This window comes from Peromyscus californicus, unplaced genomic scaffold (assembly GCF_007827085.1).
Source record: "Peromyscus californicus insignis strain IS unplaced genomic scaffold, ASM782708v3 Scaffold_23__1_contigs__length_62951481, whole genome shotgun sequence".
Classification (NCBI taxonomy): Eukaryota; Metazoa; Chordata; class Mammalia; order Rodentia; family Cricetidae; genus Peromyscus; species Peromyscus californicus.
In genome coordinates this window covers 26,611,080-26,627,735 of record NW_026294534.1, presented here as the reverse complement: position 1 = coordinate 26,627,735, position 16,656 = coordinate 26,611,080, and the positions used below count along the sequence as shown (strand labels likewise).

General features: G+C 40.7%; 1 protein-coding gene across 1 annotated transcript in view; it reads left to right on the top strand.

The window, feature by feature from the left end:
- Positions 1-16,656, top strand: part of Tnks (tankyrase) — a 148,886-nt gene that overhangs the window by 109,151 nt on the left and 23,079 nt on the right. The window contains exons 12-17 of the mRNA XM_052752011.1: positions 4,065-4,236; positions 7,894-7,973; positions 9,439-9,584; positions 12,099-12,264; positions 13,777-13,996; positions 14,425-14,534. Of these exons, the coding sequence (XP_052607971.1) occupies positions 4,065-4,236; positions 7,894-7,973; positions 9,439-9,584; positions 12,099-12,264; positions 13,777-13,996; positions 14,425-14,534 (894 nt within the window). The remainder of the gene's footprint in view (positions 1-4,064; positions 4,237-7,893; positions 7,974-9,438; positions 9,585-12,098; positions 12,265-13,776; positions 13,997-14,424; positions 14,535-16,656) is intronic.

The following is a 16,656-nucleotide window of genomic DNA, read 5'->3' as shown; positions in this document are numbered from 1 at the left end:
CTCTTATACTTGTGAGCATTATTTTTGTGCTGGTCTGAGTATTTTATGACATTTATAATACTCATACAAACCATGAATAATGTTCTTAATTTTTTTAAATATTATTTATTTGTTGTTACCGGTAAGGCATTTTATTTCAGAAAAACATATGAAAAATAGCCTTATTTTATAGTCCATTTCAGTGACATCGTGTAGGTCTAAGATTGGCCGTTCATGTACATAATGCCTTTTCATTATCAGCATCTTAGTTCAGCAGTGGGCTTCTGTGATTGAAAACATTCTGCCAGTGATGCAGAATGACTTCTAAGGTACTATATCCTTCCTGTCTTCCCTACAGAGAGTAAGTGTTATTGGTTCCTTTAAAGACACAAACAATACAAGTTGCCATCAGTAGACCTCAAACCTTATCATGCTAGGTGTAGTGACAAATGCCTTTAATCCTAGCACTCGGGAGGCAGAGGCAGGTAGATCTTTGATGAGTTTGAGTCCAGCCTGATCTGCATAGTAAGCTCCAGGGAAGCCAAAAGAGAGTGTGGGAGGGAAGGAGAAAGAGATGGGGGCAGGGGGAGGAAGAAGCTGTGTTAACTCCCCATTTCTCATTCCTGGATCCCAAGGTAGCATGCTAATCCCACAGGGTTGGTGCATTCAGTCATTCATGTGTTAGTAAAAATTTTTCTTTGCTACATGTTTTCCTTGCTTAGTGTATTCTTTCTGTGATTCCTGTTGATTTTTAAATGACCCATGGTTTCCATCTGATTCTATAGCACTTTCTGAACATGTGCCTATGATCAAATACCTGACAGAAACCACATAAGTGGGGAAAAGTGTATTTTGCTCATGGTTCAGAGGTTCAGTCCATTGTGGTAGGACAGCGTGCTGGAATAGCCACCTTATGGCACACAGGAGTCCAAGTGGAGTACTAACAGGAAGATACAAGCACAGAGGACACACCCCAAGTGACCTACTCCTCCAGTCACTCCGTGGCTTTCTACAGTTCCTTTCTTTAGTAGCCTTCAGATTGGGAATCTGTCAGTGGATTAACACATTCATTTAAACTGAAGTCCTTAGAATATAGTCATCTCTAGAAAAGCCTACACACACACACACACACACACACACACACACACACACACACACACACACACGGTTGCTTTACTAATTACTATTTAGTCACATCCATAGTCCAATCATGTTCACAATCAATTGACCATCGCAACCTCTAAATATGTGGCTTAAGAAAGTCTTAACTGTTGCTAGCACTGTTGAGTATATAACATTAAATGAAGCATTTTCCTTCTTGAAGGCAGTTCCACACTTTAATAGACCTAAAAAGTAAAACTAATCTTTTTAGCACTGAGTGTTAAATACTTGTTGAGAAAGTGAGGACTTATGACTTGGTCTCCAACCATTTTAGGGTGCTCTCGGGGCTGTGAGACTAGGGGCTTCAGGGAGAGAAGAGTGGTGGGGGTAGATTTTGTTGTTTGGTTTGGTGGGGTTTTTGTTGTTTGTTTGTGGGGCCAGAGTCTACCATGTAGTCCTAGCCAGCTTAGAAACTGCTCTGTACACAAGGCAGACCTCAGACGTGTGAGGATCCTTCTGTGTGGGCCTCCCTGAGAAACTGGTGGCATTGCCTTCTGGTAAGAAGTGATCCCTTCCTCACCAGCCCCTCTAGAAAACCTGTTGCCTGTTCCCCTGCACGGGACAGCAGTGCTCTAAGAGGGCTGGCTATACAGACGGGCTGTCAAGAAGTTGTTCTGGGCTCTGCTGTTGCTCTCCATTGAGCAAGTGCTTCGCTCTTGGATAGCTTTGTCACTTCAGCTTGGTGCTGGACGTAGTGTTCCGGAGATAGTCTTCGATAGACTGTGAGGAAAGGATGATAGTGTCCTTTCATAATTTATGTGTATCTGTGTGTGTCTGTGTGTGTGTAAAAATAAACAGTTTTGCATTGCATTGGTGTCTTTATAGATATGAAAATTTCCAAGATATCAGAAGAATAAGCCTCACCTAAAGGAATGATTAAATATCTCATAGGGGTAGAAGAGAGAACATGAAATATCAGTATGACCAACTTGTCAGTTTCCAGTATTATCAGTCAGTCCTTATCAAATGGAAGTTTTTAAACTAAGTCTTAAAAATTTGTGTTACAAATTAGTTCTGAGAACCGTTGGCACATAAAGTTTTTTCATTAAGACATGAAATTCCTTCCCCAGAGTAAGTGAGCGATGGGGATGTGAATGAGCTGTTTTACATAGCACTCAGTCCCACAATTTTTACTTACAGAAGGTGCAGTATGTTCTTTGTGTTCTGTTGATCTGCTTCAACAGTGCAGGCGAAGCTGGCTGGTCTTAAGTTTGCAGAAAACCTTTAAATCCTCTCTCTTGCCCATAGCATTTGTTTGCTAAGGATTCAGCTTTATTTAAAGGACTAGAGTCATTAATTTGAGATCTTAACTTGGTAAGATCTGTATTTTACAAGAATAACTCTCAAACCATATTTACATGATATAATAAACTAAATTTGAGTTCATTGTTGCCATTCATTTTTACAGCTGTATAATTGAATATGTCTCATCTGATTTCCAGAAAAGTGTGAATAATTAGGATGTTTGCAGTTCTGAGTGTATTCTTCTATAATGAAGTAACATTCATACAAAAACTGGTTTGGTATCTTGTGTTTTCCCTTAAGAAGTAAATACTTACAACAGTGCTTCACTGTTACTATGTACAAAGTCATTTTTTCCTGCTGGAAAATATGATAGAACTAATTGTGATATCATTTAATGGTGAGTTTTCTGAAAACCATTAAGAATTTAAGCAAACCTTTATCTGAACCAGTGCCCTACCAGTAATGACGAAGGACTGGAAACAGAGACCAGTTCTCTTAAACCCTAACCTTACGGATGTGGGAGGCGCAAAAATGTTTTGAACAACCAGCAAAAATCTGAGATTTTACTGTTATTCCCTTATTCAGGCCTTTCAAGAAGACAGTACATATTTCCAACAGCATTAATTAAACTCGATGAAAAGTTACCCCAGTGGTATAGTTTCTAAGTGTTAAGTCAATACAGACGTTCAGAAAGGGGCTTAGTTGCTGAGGCCTCAAGGGATGACGGAGGACTTGGAGAAGGGGTTCTCTGAAAGCAGCTGTACAGTTGATCTGACTGGAGTCTACTGGAACATTCTAAAATGCTAGACTAGTTAGATATGACCAAATAATGAACATAACCGAAAAGCTGAACATTTACTCAACGTAACTAAATTACTGTTTCCCGTATACACTCTTAAAGGTTTGAAAATGGAACATCTAATCCTCAAGGCAATTCCCAGTCAAATGTATTCTTAATTAAGGTATCTGTTGCAGGATGAGCATCGATGACCTGAAAATAGGAAATCTGTAATGCTCCAAAATCAAAACTTTTGAATTATCAACATACAATGGAAAATTTCACACTTGACCTCATGAAATACACCACAATCACAACACAGGCACACAGCTTATGTGTACAGAGTACATGTGAAACAAATTAAGTTTGTATTTAGATGTGGATCCTATTTCCAAGATATCTCATTATGTATGTACAGATACCCTCAAACATAAAACAATTTGAAATTGGAAACACCTCTGATTACGCATACTCAACCAGAATATAAGGCATTCCTAAATGAAAAAGAAGTGTAATAAACTACATTATCAGTCTTTGCATGTGTAGTCTGTTGTCTTGGTACTCTGAGTGTGATCACGCCGTTCATTTTGAGACGTTTGGTGGGTGTCTCCAGTGTGGCCAGCAGTGAACACCAGGTGAGAGTCCCTGCCCTCCAAGACCTCCCATTCTTTCTTCTGAGTGGAGTGTGGCGGGAAGATGTCAGGGAAGTCAGGGTGTTCTGTGGTCTTAGTTTTTTCCCCCCACACTCAGGCTACTAAGATGAAGCTATTTCTGTAGCACTAGTGAGCAAAAGTTAATGCCGTTTTCCCAAAAAGTTTTACTGTTGGCTTTTATCCTAAGAGTGTATTTGCTACAGTGGGAAAGAATGCCTGACTTCACGTGCCACCCAATGATTTTTCAGATGAATGCACTGGACAGTCTTGGGCAGACTGCTTTGCACAGAGCTGCCTTAGCAGGCCATCTGCAGACTTGCCGCCTTCTGCTGAGTTATGGCTCCGACCCTTCCATCATCTCCCTGCAAGGCTTTACAGCAGCTCAGATGGGCAATGAAGCGGTACAGCAGATTCTGAGCGGTGAGTTCCATCGCCCGGCTTCCACTTTCCCATCCCCTGTCCTGCTCACCCAGGCTGGGTGCCGCCCGACCTGAGCTGACCTGACCTGACCTGAGCGCTTGTTTGCCACACTTTGCTTGCTTACGGGTTTTGGGGTGTTTTGTTTTGTTTTCGGTTTATCCCATGTTCTTTTCTATGTCTGTTTTTTGGTAGGATGAGGAGGTGTCAGGAGATCTATACCATTTTTGGGTTGGTTGGTTTAGAGTTGAAAATCTGGTGCAAGCTAGAATTATGGTAGCTATAAAATCTACCAAATGGAGGGGAAAAGTTAAATTTCCATAGTAATAACTTTTAATTGTTCTTGTATGTAGAGTAGTCTGACCTACTTGTCATTAACTATTCTGAGATCATCTCGAATTTTCATGGATTAAATGTAATTATCAACTTTTGGTGAATGTTACAATGAGCGCACACTATATATAGTGTGAGATACTTAGTTTGTTGACAAAGCTTGTATAAAACTGATGGGAAAATAGGCACCGGAGCCGGGCGGTGGTGGCGCACGCCTTTAATCCCAGCACTCGGGAGGCAGAGCCAGGCGGATTTCTGTGAGTTCGAGGCCAGCCTGGGCTACCAAGTGAGTTCCAGGAGAGGCGCAAAGCTACACAGAGAAACCCTGTCTCGAAAAACAAAAAAACAAAAACAAAAAAAAATAGGCACCGGCTTCCTAACTCTAAAAATTACAAGTGACAGCCGACTGAAAACTTAGGAACTAGATGTGAAAGAATTCACGATAGTTACTCGTCTTTCTCACCCATTGGCCTTTGTCCTGACTCCATCTACTGTAGACAAACAGAAACTAAAGAGAAACAAACAGCTATAGCCCGGTGGTCAGAGCCTGGCCACTGTAAGCAGTACACCCGAGCTCTGCAGGCACAGGGTCTCCTGTATAGCAGGTGTCTTATGGCACCCTCTATCCAGAAGTAAAACTCTTCCGATTATTGATACATTATTTGATCTAACTACTCAAAAATCTACAGTAAAACTTCCTAAGTATCTCTATTGAAAGATCCTAATATGAGGAGGAAAATGATAGTAAGCTACAGTAAATCTCAGTTATTACATAACAGCTTGGCTGTGACAATGCTTGAGGACCAGAATTGACACCACAAATGTTTTTAAGACCTTCTAAGAAATACAGGCCAGTTGAGAAGCACAGAATCTCTCGGGGCACATGGTGGTGGTGGGTGTGTTAATGCCGTGTGAGGGAAACAATCTCAAGAACTGATTTCACAACCTTGAAAACTCTGTAAGGCTCTCCCTCCCTCTGCAGTTCATTCTTCCATGCCAGTCATTTTGCTTCAGTTTTTAGATTTGTAGACAGAGCATGCATAAAACCGATAGGAAGAGAGGCACCGGCTTCCTAGCTCCCAGAATTAGAAGTGACAGCCTACTGAAAACTTAGGAACTAGACGCTAAAGGATTCAGTGTAGTTACTCGTCTTCCTCGTCCACTGGCCTTTCCACCAGTCCTCACCACCAGACTATGGATAGGGGTTTAATCTTGAATATTAAACACCTGCCTTGTATCTGCTGCAGGAAGATAAGATATTACTCCCCCACTAGGAAGCTGTTATCATTTTATAAATTGGGTTTTTATGAAATATTCTTTTGTGCTTTTTACTGGGAATCATTCACTACTGAATTTTACTTTCGGTGAGTTATAAGTAAACAGACACACAGCTACTGTGTCAATTTCTCACAGTACTGTACATAAATTTTAACAGTGGTTAACAGAATGGGGATGAAGCATCAAATAAATCCAGCAAATTGGATCCATATAATGCCTTTAAAATGCCTTCTAAGTAAATGCATTTCAAATATACGGCTTCTGGGGGAAGTGAAATTGAATATGGAATCATAAATAAAAAGTTTCAGTTACTTTTAGAATTCTACTCTAAAATTGATTTGTGATGCACATAGTTAACTAAATGCTTAATTTAGGAAATGGTGGGACTCAGTTTGCCATATTCATTATTGATCAAGAAAGATAATGCAAATAATAGAGCTGTCTGAAATAGAGCCTTTTAATCAGAATTACTTCATTCTTGGAAGAGAATACTGAGGGTTCTTTTATACTGATGTTTCTACATTCCCACATCTCTTTTTGCTTTTCAATCTTAAGACACAGTCTGACTAAGTCACCTATGCAAGTCTTGAACTCACTCTGTAACCTAGACAGGCCTTGGATTTGTAATATTCATGCCTCGCCTACTTCAGTAGCTGGGATTTGCCTACCACGCCCTGAAACAAGCCTGTTCTGAACTTAGTGTTTTAGATTTATGCAGATGCAGAGCTGCACAGTTGCTGTCGTAGCAAGTCGGCACGTTCAGCTTTTACTCCCTGATCTTCTGTAGTTCTCTGAGCATTCTAGTATGTGCACGAGGTGTTTGCTTGACTAGAAAAGTGGCACTTTCCTCGTCATTTCCATCAGTGTCCTGTGATGAATAACCTAAAGACACAAAGGCTGTTTCGCTGAGTCTTCTGTGGCTGGAAGCACTCTCATAGAGACATGGTAGAGTGTTGCAGATCAGCCTCGCTCACCTCTAAGTGCAGTATACATATGCACTGTTAGGATGGAGACTGGGGACCAGGAAGGAGGCGAATACGGGCAGCCGAGAATTAGGTTCAAAGACACATTGACTCTGATATGAAGTCGCCCAAAATCAACTTGGCAAATACTTTTTGAGTTGTTGTGTTTGTGAAAAGGAAATATAATGGGAGCAAGGATCCGGGTCTGGTACTTAGCCACTCCACAGACTAACAAATGCAATAGAACACATTCTTTAAAATGTACTTCATTGTTTGAGATGTTCTTTTTTCCTCTGTAGTCTTGGTATTTTATCTGCTGAGTATTATTAATATGATCAAATAGTTTGTCTTCTATCAAAGAATTCTTAAACTTATCTATAAAAGTCCCCCTTCTGAACAAAGCACTACAGAAAACCTGGAGTGTTTTTTCTAAACTCTAGAGCCAATTCTAGCATCGCTTGATCTTCCCACTGGGACCCTGAACTCAGTGTCTGTTCATAATATAATGTAATCTGAAGCCGGAAAGAGACTTTGAGGACAAGCAAGCTCACTCTTGAAATGCAGAAGCTAAGGTATTGTGCTGGCTAGATGGCTCAGGGTTAAAGGTGCTTGCTAAGCAAGGCTGACCACCTGAGATCACTCTCAGAGCCCATGATGGACACAGTCTTTACCCAGAACATTTGATGACTAGAGTGGTGGAGCATAAAAGTGTTCCCCTGCCGGGTAGTGATGGCACACGCCTTTAATCCAGCACTCGGGAGGCAGAGCCAGGCGGATCTCTGTGAGTTGGAGGCCAGCCTGGTCTACAGAGTGAGTTCCAGGACAGACACCAAAACTACACAGAGAAACTCTGTCTTGGAAAACAAACAAAAACAAAGGTGTTCCCCTGTGTTAGAATTATTGAAATTTGACTTTGGGAAGGTGCAAATTGAGGTAAAAAGTACTCATCTGAGTAAGACTGGGAGAGTAACCATTATCTCACAGACATGTCCAGCCTTAATCTCTCTTTCCTCACCAAACAATCTCCTTCTGTAGCTGCCTACAGTACCCTCAAAAGCCAACATAATCTTTGCTTTCTTGGATACAGAGAGTACCCCTATACGTACTTCAGATGTGGACTATCGACTGCTGGAGGCGTCCAAAGCTGGAGACTTGGAAACCGTGAAGGTAAAATGGTGCCTGTGCTGTTCCTGTTGGAATCTTGCTACCCAGTTCATTTGACACATCTACTACTCAAAAACAGACAGTTAGTTTTTTAAAGATTTACAAACAATTGACAGTGTACCTACAGACAGGAGAGTTCTCTGTTGCTAAGATTTTCCCAGTTTGTGCCTTATAGTACCTAAACCATAAAAAATAAGATATGCATGCACACACTTGTGTTACGTCAACTGTAATAAATATTCTAATTTGTGTGTGTATGTGCATGTGTGCACGTGCTGTGGGCGTGTGTGGAAGGGACAGCTTTCTAGAGTTAGCTTTCTCTTTCCACCACGGGGAACCTGGGAATTAATTCAGCCTGTCAGGCACAGTTCCAAGTGCCTACCCCATGGGCCGTTTTGCTGGCCTGCTGGAATACAAATTTTAATTCCATCTGTTTGTATGAGGTAGGCAATATATGCTTTCACGTTCCTAAACAGTGCATTCACAATAAAGGAAAATTTTATTTTTGATAGTGGAATGTAAGTGTCCAAAGAAGACATACAAATTGAGAATTCACTCTGGTATATTTCTTTCTCAAAAGACTAAGAAAGTATTAGAAGTTAGCTGATTGTGATAACTCATGTCTTTCATCCCCCCTGGAAAGCTGAGGCAGGAGCTTTACTGTGAGTTCTGGGATAGCCTGTACTATGAGAGTGATATTCTACCTCTTCTCCCTTCCCCACCACCTCCTAGGGGAGGGGAAGAGAGAGAATTAGAGGGAGAAGTGGAGGAAAGGTCTGTTCATTGTCTAAAGTATGTTAAAATTTGAAAAACGGCATATACAATTGCTTTGACATTCAGCAAGAAATGGGTAAAATCAAGAGCTTGTGAGTACTAAAAAGCAAGTTTCTCTTGACCCACATTCCAGGGGACAGGAACTCTCTTTAGTTTCCTTAGTTCCTTGGAGTCAACTCAAGTGGACTTGAGCAAAGAGCAGCTAAGTATCCCATAAGAATTCATGTGTGATGAGTAGTCTTGGGAAGGGGAGATGGACACAGATGAGACAGGAGGCTTCAGTTTCTGCCCTTGGGAGGTTTCTGATGGATTAGAGATTGGACTGGGGCACGCTGACAAGGATTAAATTCCTCTGTATATATACTAAAAGTATTTGTGGTCATTGTACTGCCAGTTCTCCTTTGGGGTTTTTTGAAACAGTATGTGACCCAGACTATCCTCAAACTCACTGTGTAACCTACACTGGCCCCCAAATTCAAGATCTGCCTGTCTCACCCTCCCCAGCTCTGGGATTTTAGGGGTGCCTCACCATGTCTAGCTGTGGTGCTAATTTTTAACATTTTAATTATCTCATCTGGAGAATATTTACCATATAATTATAGTGATCTAAAATGCTGCACAATTTTAGAGCAAAATCTGTGAATGATTGGTAATGGTGTTGTGTCTCTCTCTGTGTCTGCATACACCACAACAGCAACTCTGCAGCCCACAGAACGTGAATTGCAGAGATCTGGAGGGCCGGCATTCAACACCTCTGCATTTTGCTGCCGGCTATAACCGCGTGTCTGTTGTGGAGTACCTTCTCCACCACGGAGCTGATGTCCATGCCAAAGACAAAGGGTATGTGTTCAAGTCCAGATCTTTGAGCTTCAGTCTTCTCATACTTAATCTGTTTACTTATATTTGGTATAAAATTATGTAATTTTTATCTACAGAACTTAACTGCTTTCTTTAGTACAAGAAAGTTTACAAATGACAGATACTCTTTTTGTAAACATCGTGTGTTTTGATGTTGTAGGTGCTTTTCCACTAAAACAATAAACATGTTTCCTTTAAATCATAACTTAAACAGACATACAGTATAAAAGTGAAGGTTCTCACCCCTAGAGATGTAAACTGAGCAGCTGGCCTGGAGTTCTCCAGCTGTGTCTTGGGTGTGTACACCAGTTGTGAGTCACTTGGTTGTGAGCGCTCCTCACTCAGCGCCTCGGGATTTGCTCTGTGCAGTAGCTAGGTCTCACCCCGGAGGAGATGTGGGATGTCTTCTGGCTTGGTGCATCCTTTGCATGCCTGTGTGTAGGATTTTATTTCAATTATGAATGTTTGTATGTAATTTGTAATTTACATACATCCTCTCATTATATTTTTTCCTATTACAAGTGGATGATTTCTTCTAAAAAGAATTCAGTCCATCCCAGAATCACCAGTATTAATAGAAATATAATTCTGCTTCTACTAGTTTAAATTGTCTGTATTTTTATATTAGATGAATTATGTGACAAACCAGGTAAAGCTTTTAAAGCAGCTGCTTAGAAATATAAGAAGAATATTGTTGCCAAAATGAATTTCCATATTCTAAGTTAATTTTGCACCTGCTCAGATCAGCCAGCCCTATTGGTGCACTTGCTTAGCGTAGAGCTATCACTGAAGTTGCCTGGCTTAGGCTTCGGGTGACCGTTGTGTGTTTGTCTTTCTAAAGTAGTGCACCATACATGACAGTGTGAGAACAGCATCACTGGTTGTTTCAAAATACTGTTAGTACATTGGAGAGCAGCCAGTGTTGGCTTCTGTGACTCATTTTTGTGCCAGCAGATCTCATCCTAAAACCATCCTTAGATGACACTCATTTCTAGCTAGAACACACTGGCTATCTTGTTTTTACCGTGTCCTGCGTCAACTTCAGCTGACCCTTCGGTGCACTGACTTGAGAGGGTATCTTTACTTTTTAGAATGTCTCCTGCTTTCTGTGAAAACATAGTCATCTGCGACAGTTACCTAAGAAGAGGAGGGCGCTAGGTTCTCTTAGCTGAGTAGAATTTATAATGGAGAGCCTTTATCTCCCTTGGTGAATTCTCTTCTTTTTTACGGGGAGAAGGGTTAGAGTTTGGTTTATTTGAGACAAAGGTCTCTCTCGGTCATATGGCTGTCCTGAAACTTGCTACGTGTAGGCCAGGATGACCACAAAGTCACAGAGCTCTACCGCCTCTGCCTCCTAAGTGCTGGTATAAGGCGTGTGCACCACGCCCAGTGTGGAATCCCTTCTGAAATCACTTAGAGTTTTCATTGTTTGCTACCTCAACATTTAAATTGTGCAGAGAAACTACTATTGAATCATTATGAATTTAAAAATAACTAAAACAAATGGTGAAACTTGCCAAATAAATAAGTAGAATGTCTTGTATATTTTTTGTATTGCATATTACATTCTTGTATATTGTGTATCATATAAGTAAGCCAGGAATTTTCATTAGTAAAATCCAAAATGCAGAAAATCTGAGAGATGATAAAACAGATTGGTTAGGATCTGTGCTAGTACTTTGTAGTATGCAGAGCTTTGCATTGCTCAGATGGTAAGCAGGCTTGGGGTCCCAGCCACTTGGGAGGCTGAAACAGTGGGATTTGAACTCAGTGCTTGCTTGGTTTATAGAATGAGTTCAATAATACCTATCTTAACATAGAAAAGGCTGGGTGTATAGTCAGTGGTAGAGTACCCCTGGCATGCATGAAACCCTAGGTTTTAATCCCAGCACTACCAAAAAAGAGTATTGTGGTTGTATTTTATTCTGTGAGTACGTATATCTACATGTATTCAATACTAATGATTGCTGTGATATAAGAAGACTTTATATTTGAAATTTTTTAATTATTATGTTTGAATTGGTGAGATGGCTTAGCAGGTAAAGACACCTGCTGTGCAAGCCTGCTGGACTGAGTTCCAACCCTAGAACATGCATAAAGGGGAAGGGAGAAAGCTTGACTCAAGGTTGTCCTCTGACCTCCACATGTGCCATGGCACACTTACCCACCACAGTAAATAATAAACGTTGTTAGTCCTTGCCTAGAAATGGGAACCCGTATCTTAGAGACCAAAGAGGAAATATTTCTATTTGAGTGGATGTTCAATATACCCAATTCCATAGAAGGGTGTGAGGAGGATTTGAGGCAGTCTCATGTAGCTTGTGCTAGGTTGAAATCTCTCTGTAGCTGAGGATGACCTTGAACTTCTGCCTTTGCCTCCCAAGTACCAAGATTATAGGCATGTACCACCCTGTCCAGCAAAAGAGCATGTTATTAAAGAGTTATTTTAGCTGGAAGATCTGATCTGTTTTGTGACTCTGCTTTTCTTTTGTTTAGTGGCTTGGTTCCCCTTCATAATGCCTGCTCCTATGGACACTATGAGGTAGCTGAGCTCTTGGTGAGGCATGGGGCTTCTGTCAATGTGGCAGACTTGTGGAAATTTACCCCTCTCCATGAAGCAGCAGCCAAGGGAAAGTATGAAATCTGCAAGCTCCTTCTAAAAGTATGTAGATGTGCAGCAGCTGCCTGGGTTTAGTTATTGCTTGAAATTAGAGTGTTGTGATGTATTGAAAGCAAGTGCTGAGAAGACCATCCATTTCCAGGTGACGTCAGGGTACTCACATAGCTTTGACTAGTGCCTGACAGGTCTTCCTGAGTAGATTCAATGGAGGTCATTTCATTAAGGTTTTGGGGAGAGTTGATTTAATTTACATGACTTATTTAATATAGCATCATTATTAGAAAAAATGGTCTAAGGGACCTTTTCTTCATGTTGCTGTTTGTGATACAGTTACTATTGCTACCATCATAGCTAATGATACTGTTAACCCATCCTTACTAAATATCACATACACATGTATGTCTTAGAAGACATCTGTGTGGTTTCTCATCTTAACCAGAGAAAAATTGCTCTTGTAAGTACTCTATATTTTTATTTGATACAATAATACCATAAATATGTATGGCAAATATTACTACTAGTTACTTTAAACAAATCACCTATAGGTCATTATTAATTCATTATCTGACTTGAATATTGGGGTGGGTGGGTGGGTGGGTGGGTGGGTTGGTTGGTTGGTTGGTTGGTTGATTTTGGTTGGTTGATTTAAGGTGAAGTCTCACTCTGTAAACCAGGCTGGCCTGGAAGTCACAGAGATCTGCCTGCCTCTGCCCCCCAAATGCTGAGATTAAAGGTATGCACTACCACACCTGGCTAGCTTAGATTATTCTTAATTTCCATAATAGGTCAACAGCTGTCTATATCAGGTCTGTAGTATTCTTGCCCTACAGGTATAGATAATTTTAAAACAAGGCAGTTTTTTTAAGCATATTTATACATCATGAAATACATTTTTTAACTGATGCCATTTAGAATTCATTATTTTTTTTTCTACCTGTGTGTATTCCTCTTTTCTTTCCCATGATGCTGCCTAAATATCTTTGTGCAGTTTGAGTTGGGGCTATAATTCAGTGGTGGAGTTCTTGCCTACCAAGTATGAGGCCCTAGTTTTATCACTAAAACTGTGTGTGTGTGTGTGTGTGTGTGTGTGTGTGTGTGTGTGTGTGTGTGTGTGTGTGTGTGTCTGTGTGTGTCTGTGTGTGTCTGTGTCTGTGTCTGTGTGTGTCTGTGTCTGTGTGTGTGTCTATGTGTGTGTGTATGTGTTGCAATTGAAGTCTGGCCAGAATTAACATCTAGACCATTATAAAAAATAAAAGCATTTTCAAAGGTAACTTCAAGTCTCAGGAGAAGTTTGTCACAAAAGATGCTCAGTGTCCTCCCAGCACACTGTCACCATTGACCCTGAGGCTTTAATTTAGTAGTCAGCAAGATCTTGGATCGTTTTTCTAAGTAGTAACAAAATAAAGGAAAATTCAGACTCCTGTTTTCAAAGTGCCTGTAGAATAGATTCTCTCCAGACAAGTGAAGGTGTAGACAGCAAACTGAGTAAATGATGGATATGCTACCTGCCCGCCCACGCACACACACAGGCACCATGCGGGTTCTATCTTCCAGCATGGAGCAGATCCAACCAAGAAGAACAGAGATGGAAATACACCCCTAGATCTGGTCAAAGAAGGAGACACAGATATTCAGGACCTACTGAGGGGGGATGCTGCCCTGCTGGATGCTGCCAAGAAGGGCTGCCTGGCCAGAGTGCAGAAGCTTTGTACACCAGAGAATATCAACTGCAGAGACACCCAGGGCAGAAACTCAACTCCTCTGCATCTGGCAGGTAAGTGTCACTGTGCATCATTCTGTTGTCCTTCTTAATATTCAGTTAAATACTACTAAACTTTGTGCTTGGTGCTTAACCACTTGGCTTGCAAGGTGGAAGAGGATTGGTGAGATAGCCCAACAGTTAAAGGTGCTTGCCACCAAGCTTCACAACCCAAGTTCAATTCCCAAAACTCACGTGGTCAATGGAGAGAATCAACTCCTGCAGATTGTCCTAAGACCTCCAAACTCACGCTTGGTGCCTGCAGTATCTGTGAAAGAGACTGACATGTATTGTACACTTCAGTAAAGACTCTATTATGTGAAGATAGTATTAGCTTTTGAAGAAAAAAATTAAAATTTTAAATTTTTCTGGTCTTTCTTTATAGATGTGTGTGAGTTGTGTTTATTTCTCTTGACCTGACATGTCCCTTTTTACTCTAATAGCAGGCTACAATAACCTGGAAGTAGCTGAATACCTTCTAGAGCATGGAGCTGATGTCAACGCCCAGGACAAAGGAGGTTTAATTCCACTTCACAATGCAGCATCTTATGGGGTGAGCATGTTACAGTGAACATCTGGAAACCTTCCCTGGCATGTAATAGTTTACTAAACATATACTACACGTTAAGGAACAGATTTCTAACCAACAGCTTAGTTGAGTGCATTTTAACCATCTGTACAAGTGTTGTCACACTTCCCATGTAACTACTTTTTGATGAACAGCCATACTTTCTGTCTCTTTGCACATTATTTAACACAGTAATTGGTGTGTAGCTGAACGTTTTCCTGTGTCCCGCTTGGCCCATGGTCAGGACAAATCTCTCTCACCTGCTGATCCCGCAGCCTCTCAGACCCAAGTAAACACACAGAGGCTTATATTATTTTTAAACTATAGCCATGGAAGGCTTCTTGCTAGCTAGTTCTTATAAAATTAACTCATTTCTATAAATCTACACTTTGCCACGTGGCTTGTGGCTTACCAGTACTTTACATCTTGCTTCTCCTGGTGGCAGCTAGCAGTGTCTCCTCTCTCTGCCTTTCTCTCTCTAGTTGGCATGTCCCACCTAACCTTATTCTGCCTCACCACTTTATTTATCAACCACTCAGAGCAACACATTCACAGCATACAAAACAACATCACCCATCATTGGTGTATGACGGGTCATGTATAAATCTTACATCCACCTCAGGTAGATTTTGCGAATTATTGTACTTGGAGCTCTGTCTGCTCTTCAGATCTGCATTTTTAAAAAAGCCATCTTAGTTTTTTTTCTAATGGAGAAACAAACATGTGTTTAAGAAACTTAAAAGAAGGCTGGGAGGTGATAGCACACATCTATAATCCCAGGACTCGGGAGACAGAGGCAGGCAGATCTCTGTGAGTTCAAGGCCAGCCTGGTCTACAGAGTTAAGTTCCAGGAAAGGCGCCAAAGCTACACAGAGAAATCCTGTCTCAAAAACAAAAAAACAAAAACAAACAAACAAAAAAAAACCTTAAAAGTTACAAGTTTCATGAGAATTTTTGCTTATGATAGTGTGCCTTATTCTGCTTAGTATCATTTATATTATAATGTGTTAGGTATTATTTCTTAACTTATACATACAAAGGGCAGTTCATTTCTGTGCTATTATTAAATATAAAAGGTTGGTATTTATTCCTTACCAAAGCATGTGATTTTATGAGTAAATCATTTGACAGGATGGCTTTCTTTCTCCACTTTCTCATTCTGCAGTGTTTTCCCTAAAATGGATGATATTGGGAGGCTCATGCCATCATTGTTGTGGAGCCCACATACAGTAAAGGTTTTAGCGTAGCCCACATTTCTCTTCTAGTTCCCATCTTTTTAAAATCGAGTGCCCCGTCTTTATGCCGTGGTTGTCACGCACAGCATTTCGGGATGCAGCTCGATGCTGAGGCCCCATCAAACCAGCCTTGTAGACAAGCCACTCTGCAGCAGTCAGCCCCTCGGCTAGGCGTCTCTCAGTCCTATGCTGTTAGGGAGACCGGAGCTTCCCTGTGCATTCAGTTACCATTGTTTGCCCTGGTAGTATAGCCACCTAAGAGGAACTGAAAGCCTAAGAATTGTGTTTTGACTCTACTTGGGTAATACTCCTTCCTCTTCTTGATCTTTTAGACATTTGCCAGCCAATTTAGCAAGCACGTAATTGTTTCACTAAACACACACTGTAAATTCAATAGAAAGAGTGTTTAACAATACATACTGAATACACAGCTCATTTATATACCCACATACACACAAACTGTAACTTTCTTGGACTATGTAATTTTGGAAGTCTGTGCAAATTAGTCTGCCAAATTGCATTACTCTTTTAATAAAATACAGGAAGCAAAGTTTAAGTAACCTAGATGATTTGAGGAATGGTTTTAAGTGATCCCATGTTTTTGGATTGACTGAACAGAAGGGCTTTTCCAACACATCCTTTGAATAAGGAAGACAACTGGGGTTTTATTTTGTTTGAAGTGGTTTTGATAGAATCATAGCTAGCTTTCATGATAGAAGTCTGCACATAGACTGCAAAATTAATTTTATAATGTTCTCATTATCCCCAAAGGATTTTAAAATGTAATAAACCAGCCTGATCTCAGAAGAACCCTAGTTTCATCCGGCTGCCCACCTCTCTTCATATTAGCAGCAGTGGGAAGCCTTTCTTAG